The 9,754-nt window shown below is 31.6% G+C and overlaps 1 protein-coding gene across 1 annotated transcript; it reads right to left on the bottom strand.

The window, feature by feature from the left end:
• Nucleotides 1-707: 707 nt before the first annotated feature.
• Nucleotides 708-7,952, bottom strand: LOC134276939 (uncharacterized). Its single transcript, XM_062759215.1, has 4 exons — nt 7,874-7,952; nt 7,682-7,711; nt 5,970-5,999; nt 708-1,150 (listed from the first exon to the last, which is right to left on the bottom strand). Exon 4 carries the CDS (start codon nt 1,131-1,133, stop codon nt 708-710), a length of 426 nt encoding a protein of 141 aa, XP_062615199.1. The 5' UTR covers nt 1,134-1,150; nt 5,970-5,999; nt 7,682-7,711; nt 7,874-7,952.
• Between the last annotated feature and the right edge of the window lie 1,802 nt (nt 7,953-9,754).

The following is a 9,754-nucleotide window of genomic DNA, read 5'->3' as shown; positions in this document are numbered from 1 at the left end:
CCTTTTATTTGAACAAACTTGAATCCCGTTCACCTGAGGATACTTTGTAAATAATGTGGTTAATATTGGCACAGTCGTTCTTGAGAGGAATATGATAATGTTAAAAAGTTTATAACGACGACAACGACGACATACGACGGAAAATTTTTGACCAGAAAGGCAGCCTTCGGCTCAGGTGAGCCAATAATGTTTCTGCCAAAGTGAATGTTGGGACCACCATTTTAATTTGAAAATTCGAAGCAAGAGTACATTGTTCTATTGAGGAAAATAAAACCGAATTAGTGTATGAAATTTAAATTGCAAGATGATTCCTTTCTTCCGCCGTTGAATAGGTGCAGGGAAATGTATATTTTTACAAAATTAATATGTTTTTACATTCCATGAAGAGTTTTGACCGCCTTTTAAACTTCAAAACGACGATTTCTTGCATTCGTGTTACCTTCTTATTAAAAGAAAGGTATCGTGAATTTCAAACTGACAATCAAATTTCTACCCATAAAACTATGACCAGGGCTTGTAGAAAAAAAAATTAAAAAGATCGATTTCATATTTAAATATTAAAAAAAAATAATGAAATGAGAAATTAATCACGTGGAAACATCACGAATGAACTGCACATCGTTTCTCCATATGTGATGTATGGTACGGACAGACGCACGGATAAACATCTGTCTAATCAATGGTCTAACACAACATAGCAAACTATTTTACTTTAAATCAATATCGTCACTATCTTCGTTTGCCTGATTTAGAAGCGACCTCAACTTATTGAAGTCATCTTTGACGCCATGAAAATTAAACCCTGTAAAAGGTTTGAACTTTGAATACAGAGATTTTGCATCTGCCTGTCCCCATATTGGAATGAATTTATCATATCTTTCACTACTTGATTTACTTTCTATTAGAGAGATATCTGCCAAAAACATTTGTAGGAGCTCCTTTTCATCTCCGAGATTCCTTGAAACCCATAAAAATACAAAATGATTATTCTCAAAAATCTGGTCAAGGTTCTCAAAGTGTGTTTTTCCCGGATGGGAGAATTCTTGTAGCATCTCAACTTCCATATCATGGGCCGATCTCTTCAATTCTGCTTTGAATATTTGAGCTGACATTCTGTCTGCTTCAGCATGCATAATGACAGCGTGGACTTCTTGATAAAAATGAATGAAATAACTTACATTTTTTATTTTTTAAAATGACATAAATAATAATTTTAATATTTATTTACTACTTATACTTAACAAATATCTCTAAACAACTTTTAAGAATTTTAATTCTGTGATGAAATTAAACAAAGCGTGTATTAAACTTGTAACTTATTTCTCCTTTAAACACTCAAGGAACAGTTGCTGAGTTTGCTCGGAGTTTTTCCACCCAAAACATCATAAAACAGGAATGGAATTGATACTGTGTTTTGCTTTTTATTCATTCATCTTCTGCTTTCAACAGCCCCGTGGGGATCCGGGTTAGAAAGTCCTCAGTACCCCATTGCTTGTCGTAAATGGGGCGGTTCTTCGGATGAAACCGTATAAACCGAGGTCCCGTGTCACAGCAGGTGTGGCACGATAAAGATCCCTCCCTGCTTAAAGGCCGTAAGTGAGCATAGACCTTATTTAAAATTTCAGCCCTTCACCGGCAATGTTGACGTCTCCATATCAGTAAAACATTCTGGAGAGGGACGTTAAACAGTATACAATCAATCAATCAATCTTTTTTAAAACATAACTTTAACTGTTAACATAAGATTTGACCGATCGATTGGTTGTTCGTCATATTTTTTCATGGCAGTCTAAAAATAGTTATAATGGCAAAGTCCATGTTATGCTGTGGCTGGGAAACCCAAAATATGTGTCGGATCAAAAAGAAAAATAGGAGGTGCAAAATAGAGCAAATCAATTTTATGGCGAACCAAAGGGCCTACTAGACTTCAATACGACAAAAAAGATTGCATTTCAGATCATAGACACAATAAATGAACAACAATTTTATTAGTTTTCCAAAATATTAAACGAAAAATAGTTTAAGAATTTGAATCAAAATAATTAATAATACAAAGAAGCTAATATCTCAAGGTGGATAAACAAGCGTTAGGGAGGTGTTGGGCAAAAAATAGTTTAAGAATTTGAATCAAAATAATTAATAATACAAAGAAGCTAATATCTCAAGGTGGATAAACAAGCGTTAGGGAGGTGTTGGGCAAATAAATTTCACAGTTTTGATACAGCTGCAAAATATTCAAATAGAACAAGGACGCATGATACGTAAGAGAGATTTCATTGGTCGAGGAACATATGATCGACCTCTCCGTGAAAAGGGGTTCGGTATCATGATAACGGGAACAATACAGAAATTGAATACCGTTTCGAGAAAAATGCTATTAGTTTTCATAATTTGTATTTCATAATATTAAGATTCTTGACTAAATAAAAAAAAAAATGGAAAATTTCAATTAGATGAACTGAAATGATGAAGGGGCTGTTGTGTACTAATGGTGACTGAGCCCAAAAATAATACTAATATTTATACTAATCGATGTATTTGGTTTTGGGGTGGCGTCATGTTAGTTTTTTATTGTTTTTTTTACCATTTTCGTCAACAAACGTTGGAATTTAACGAAACTTGGGTTCTAGTTCTCAGCTCTTCTTGCATTTTTAGAACCTTAAATCGTTCTTAAAGTAGGGGTCTACTCGTGATTAATCGGAATCCGGAATTAGCCGTTTTCGGTTTTAATATTATGGTTCATATAACATTAGCAAACTCCATACAGTGTCAATTCTCCGGGACTACTTTTGTGCCCTACGAATAATGATATGGAGTTGTAACTTAATGTAATACTGAGATGTTTGGAGCTTGATAACATTAGCAAGAACTTAAACAATGTCTACAGAAGTGTTGGAGTGGTGTATAAAGATGATTGAGTTTTTTTTTTCGTGCAAAGACTAAGATTTATACAGTATAAAAACAAGCGCCAGGTCGAATACCAGTCAATTCTGATATATTTTACCTAGGATGTTATATTGATACTATACGTTTATGATTGCATTGGTACAACCAATATTTCTGATACCTATTTACAGAAAATGTAGCAAATAATTTCTTATGTCAATAAATAACACTTTTCGTTCATTGTTTTTATTTGCGCACAATTGGTATGATATGCAGATGTGATTTTCCTACTTACGTTTTGACGGCAAATTTTCTACATACAAATGAAGGTACGCAGTTATAATAAAAAGATCAACACAGGCTACTGATGTTGTATATGAAAATTAAGACATAATTTTGCTTGCAAAATATTGTATATCTTGCTAATAATCTTTTGTAAGTAGTAATAAGCATCCAGAAAGTCGTATCATAAGTAGTGGACATGCCCCCCCCCCCCCTTGTATATAAAATATTCAGAATTTTATGTGACAATAAAAATTATGTTTATGATTAGAAACAGATGTACACATTTTGATAAAATTGTTTTAAAAAGAATATTTCACTTTTTAGCTGATTTATAAATATTTTTGTTGACATAAAAGGCTCTAGCTATTAAACTGCGATGGGGGTACCTGTATATTTTACCCCATATATCGGTAAAAAAACAGATGACCAATACATTTATCATGCCTAAAAGAACCTTCAAGCATCCGTTGACATAAATAAAGAGAAAAAAATCAGGGTAAACAAATAAATTATTCTAGTAGAGAGCTTTATTTGAGTTTTGAGCTTTGCTACTTTTTACTAAAATGAGATTAATTCTTCGATATTTTCTAAGTTTCAACCAGTAATTTGTACCGAAGCCTGAAATTATTCAATATTATCCTTATCCTTCTGATTTATATTCAAAAGAATTTATTTGCCGTGTGCTATGACATAAAATGTAGACCGTCTTTATAACAGTCAGGATTTTGTTTGTTGTACAAGAGGGTACACCAGTGTTTTACACCCTATCTCTTTAAATATAGAGATTATCTATCTACATTTTGTGCTTTTGAAGTAGATAAAGTATCTCTTAAGGTCAAGATCTAGTAAATGAAAGGTGCCTACAGATTTATCAAACTTTAGAAATAAATTCCTTTATTCATGCTTTACAACTTTAGATTGGTCAAATAAGATGTTTCGGGGCATAATTTGTAGGTAAACAAGATGAAAAACTGTATTTTAAACTATCATTTTCAATGAAAAATTAAGAAAAATACCCATGAATATGGGAGTTTTTTTCGTATTCGGCAAAGGAAATGTATCCAGATTGCCTACAGTCTCTCAGAAAACGGTAATTAGTACTTTCATGGCCCCTTCTTTAAATCAATATCAAAGGTAATATAGGTATCCGGTTTATTTTTCTTATGATTTCAAATTGAATGACATGAAAATACCCTATTTTCTACATAATTCTGCTAGTGCCGTAAAGTACGGGAAAAAGAAAGTTGAAATTGATTATGACGTCATAATGGATCTAGCACCAAAAAATTAGTCTCAAGTTATTTACTAGATCTTGACCTTAAGGTAAGTCACTCCTCAGCTTTTTAGAAAAGTTCACGCAGAAGCTTTTACTTCAAAACTACTAACCAAAATTCAGTTTTTATGACATATTTATATTCAACAATGTAAATTTTTTAACATTCAATGAAAAAACTGCCCAAAAATCAACAAAGAAGCAAGATTTATGAGGGACTATTTCTTTTGGTGGAAGGATATTTAGCAGAAAATTTTGCAAATCTGCACATTTATAAAATTTAATGTAATGGAAATTTAGCCTCACATACTTTTACTTGGAGAATATTTTCCGTTTTGATATTGCTAAAAATATTTAATATGGGTCTTAATTTATATTTTTAGACTAAGTTTCACACCTTCCCTCAACAAACTTTCCCAGAAAATGAAAATATATGAAAGAAGTCAAGGTCAAATTTACACCATTTTTAGCCTGAAAATCACATATTTTGACAAATATTTCAAAATTAACATCACTGACCCCACCTTTTTCTTTCATTATTTTAAACTACTCGATGCTTGTGACTGATCAGCACTCAAGTCGATATAAGATTGATATAAGAAAATTTTTTATTGCTTATTAAGTTTTTTAATACCCCAAATCTGTTAATTTTTAGTGCAAAAAGGTCAAACAATAATTTACGTGCATTAATTTGCAAGATTTTTATAATGTTAAATATTATTCAAACTATTTTACAAAAAAAAAGATTATATTTATTGCCTTGCTTACATCTAATCAAATATAATAAGGGTTAAAGTAATTAACCAAAGAGATGAAATGTAAGTGCAAAAAGGTCAACTTAAATGTACCGTAGATCAGTAGCATGCACACTGACCCCCTATTTTCTTTGCAATTTTGAATTACACTTTATGGGTACTTATCAAAAAAATACTTCTCAAAAAATCCTTGATATAACAAACTTGAGGAGTGACTTACCTTAATGTAAATCAGGACAAAAATTGCACTATTAACCAATTAATTCCACGAGTAGGGACCTACCTTAAATCGTTTAAATTTCTGGGTTTTGGTAATTATGTGACTTCACCTTGATTAGATGAGATAAAGTTTGGGGTTTTTTTTTTGCTTCCGTTCTTTGTGGTTTTTTATGGAATTACGGCATTTCAATTATCTGGGAAATTAGATTACACATGAAGGTTGGGGACACTAATTTCGCTACAGCAATTCTCTGAGAATGAGAGTTTTTTCAGCATTTTGTATCTACTCTAAAATTAAGGTTTCAGTTTTAAATTCAAACAATCTAATTCCTAATTCTGTGTATTTTCATTTTGAGGCTTCTGAAAAGCTGCTACATTTAATTCAAATTAAAAGAGTTCCGTTCGAAGTGCCTGAATAAAACAAACTTTAAAGAAATTAATCTTGATACAGTCGTAATAATGTACAGGTAATAGGAAATTCCATCAAAATTCTAAGAACACTGTATTTCTGTCCAATGATAAGTGTTATATAAATTAAACTAAAATCTTACTTCTTAGAGTTTCTTCGTTTGTTCTCTCGTCTGAAAATAAATATTTGAAAAGAAAACATGCGACGGTAATAGATATTGTCTCAAGTACTACATTGTATGAGATAAACTGTTTAAAAAGTTTATAAAATAAAGCAAGTTTCAAGAAAAAAGTACCTTTATTTTACTTATTTCCTCTAACGTATGATTTTGGTCTAAATGACCTTTAAGAATTTTAATTCTGAGATGAAATCAAACAAAGCGTGTGTTAAAATTGTCTTGTATTTCTCTTCTTCACACTCATGGAACACTTTCTGAGATTGTTTGGAGATTTTCAACCCAAACATCATGAAATAGGAAAGGATTTGATACTGTGTTTTGCTTTTTATTCATTTATCTTCTCTTTTAAACACAAAATTAACTGATTATATAAGATTTGACTGATCGACTGGTTGAAGGTCATATTGTTTCGTGCCAATCTACACATTTCTTTCGTAACATGGGATTGTGACATTGATTTTGTTTTTATTTTTGTTTTAATCGTACTTTCCAGAAATAATTCATGGAGTTCTGGCCGCCTATTTTAATAATAAAAGCTGGATTTTCTTGCATCAGACATTTCATCACATGAATACACCCCCCCCCCTCTCCACACACACACGCGCACAAAACATAATGTCTAACAATACTACTGATTAGTTCAATCACAAACTTAAAAAAAATATTCAAAAGCTTAAAAAAGCAAACAGGATTAATATATAGGGCAAATCAATTTTATGGCGAACCAAAAGACCTACTATGGTTCAGTACGACAAAGCAGACTGCATTGCAAATCATAGACACAATAAATGAACATACCAGCAATAGTATTAATTTTTCAAAATATTGAACGAAAAAAGTTGAACTTGAATCAAAGTAATTAATAATACAAAGTAGCTAATATCTCAAGCTGGACAAAGAAGCAGATTCTCGACTAATTTTTTTTTTAAAGATGGGATATTTCAACTAGATAGGTTAAAGAAATGAACGGGCTGTTGTGCAGAAATGGTTACTGAGCCCATAAATAATACTAATATTTATACTTATCGATATATTTGATTTGAGGGTGCCGTCATGTTTGTTTTTTTATTGTTTTTTTTTTACCCTTTTCGTCAACCAACTTCGGAATTTTACGAATCTTGGGTTCTAGTTCTCAGCTCTTCTTGAATTTTTAGAACCTTAATTCGTTCTTAAATCGTTTAAATCTGATTTTTGGTAGCTATATGACTTAACCTTGATGCGATGAGATCAAGTTTGCTTTTTGTTTCGCTTCCGTTTTTCATGGTTTTTCATGGAATAAAGGCATTTCAATTATCTGGGAAAACAAATTAGATTACACATGAAGGTTGGGGACTAGTTTCGCTATTGCAATTTTCTGAGAATGAGAGTTTTCTCAGCATTTTTGTATCTACTCTAAAATTTAGGTTTCGGTTTTCAATTCAAACTATCTAATTCCTAATTCTGTTTATTTTCATTTTGAGGCTTCTGAAAAGCTACTCAATTTAATTCACCTTAAAAGAGTTCCATTCAAAGTGTATAAATAAAACTTCAAAGAAATTAATCTTGATACAGTCCTAATTATGTACAAGTAATAGGAAATTCCATCGAGATTCTAAGAGCGCTATATTTCTGTCCTATGATAAGTGTTATATGAAGGATAGGGAAATAACGAACAGTATTCAATATATTAAACTTACTTCTTAGAGTTTCTTCGTTTGTTGTCTCATCTGAAAATATATATTTGGAAAAAAAAACATGCGACGGTAATAGATATTGTCTCAAGTACTACATTGTATGAAATGTCTTAAAAGAATTAAACTGTTAAAAAAGTTTTAAAAATGAAGCAAGTTTCAGTAAAAAGTACATTTATTTTACTTATATCCGCTTACCTATAGTTTGTTGTGTTTGCTGAGGGCTACATTGTTCTGTAGATTGATCTGACCACGGAGAAGAATCATTTTCTAAATCCTTTCCTGAACAAAATTTGATATAATATATTTAACAAAATGAAAACAATTCAAATGTGCCCTTATCAAATACACCGTAGGTACGTACCTCTAAAAATAATTTATGGAACGGGATTAAATTAACAATTATACAACAAATAAACGCTGAATAAATACTTCGAAACTTGTTTTTTCAATTACTTTAATGAATAATTAACGCAAAAGGAGAAATTTTGTAAAAGTAAATCTAGCACTAAACCATAAATGTTCACAGAAAACGTTCTACTTCGTTAAAAAGATTCTGAGTGAGGCAATAATTAACTAAAACTCTTCTTTACAAAACGCATCTGCCATTCAAGGAACTATAATGTGAATTCATTGATTTTTCGCGCATGTGTACCTTTTCGCTCAAGTAATTAAGTCATTGGTCATTTTTCAGAGATTCCTAAGGCAAACAATTGAAGTTATTGACAAAGATGTCAATGTCGTTCATTAACTTTTTTTTTTATTTAGGCCTCATATTTGTCAATAAACTTATACTAAAACGAGATACGAGGGATGATCAAAAAGTTCGCGAAATATCTCCATATTTACAAAATCGCAATTCAGATCAAAATGAAATTTGACACACATAGAGTCATTCACATGTTCTATAAATAGCATATATATATTTAATGTTTGTTCTGTTGCCCGGTGAAAGCAAACTGCACGATCGCCAACTACAGTTAGAAAAATAGATAAATATCTTTACAATAAAAAATAATCAAATCCCTTAGATATCGTTTACTTTAGACCTTAAACATATCAAATATGATAAAGTGAAGGCACAGATACTTTATCCACATAAAATTAACGACGCTCAAAAGACAGAGGACTTGGGTTTTGATGGTCACCATGCTCATTCTGCAAAAGAATATCATTATCCACCCAGGCTTATGCAGAGATAAGGCCGTTTCTGACAAAGGACTGTTTTTATTGCAAAAAAATAACTTGCATGGTAAGAAATAGAAGAGTCCGAAAAAAATGTAAGCTTCTGTGACAGAACGCTAAAGAGTATGTCAAGTGATCGCCTACATCACGTCATCTGCGCTTGGGCAGAGTGGTTGCAGATTCGTATTAAAAAAGGAGAGGACTATTTTAAAACATTTTCAACATTGAAAGCACATATCATTTCTTTTTCGGAAGTTATTCGCGAACTTTTTTATCACCCCTCGCACAGTTCACACTAATCTTACGGAGAGCAATCCCAGAACTGCTTTTTATACCTGCTCAAGCTGTCCAACAGCTTGTCAAGAAAACAGTCCCAGTGGGTTTATGAATTTAAAGGACAGAGCTTATTCATAAATTAGATTATTAATTATAATGTACTATACAAACTCAGTCACAATTAATGATGCAATTTTTTGTTTTGTTGAAAAAAAGTGCTTGTTATACATCTACTTGCATCGACAAATATTAACATTTCTTATGCCACAGTAATTTTACACAAAGCATGGTTGGTACAAAGGAATCACCTTCTGTTTATTTCTTTCTAATGCTGGAACATTAGAATCTACTACATCTACTTCCAAAAATATTGCTTAGCACCTGAGGGGATATGATAATTCCTCTCCGGTCCAAATACTTCTCATGCATAAAGTTAGTGAGTTCCAATTTTCACAAATGTTAATTAATAACCTAAATCCATAGTCATTTAGCCGAGTTCCAAGAACCGATGCAATTACGATATCGACAGATTACTTTTCTATAGTTTGCTGAAGTATTTCTCTACTTTTGTGTGTTTATTATAATAATTTCTGTTATAAGAAGTTTTCCTTAATGTCA

The sequence above is a fragment of the Saccostrea cucullata genome, unplaced genomic scaffold (genome assembly GCF_032062105.1).
Source record: "Saccostrea cucullata isolate Sc308-1 unplaced genomic scaffold, CSIRO_AGI_Scuc_v1 ctg6492, whole genome shotgun sequence".
Lineage (NCBI taxonomy): Eukaryota > Metazoa > Mollusca > Bivalvia > Ostreida > Ostreidae > Saccostrea > Saccostrea cuccullata.
This window is presented reverse-complemented; position numbering and strand designations above follow the sequence as displayed.

What these genes read in the sequence shown, in the direction of transcription:
- LOC134276939 (XM_062759215.1), bottom strand. Translation starts at nt 1,133, where the DNA reads ATGCATGCTGAAGCAGACAGAATGTCAGCTCAAATATTCAAAGCAGAA.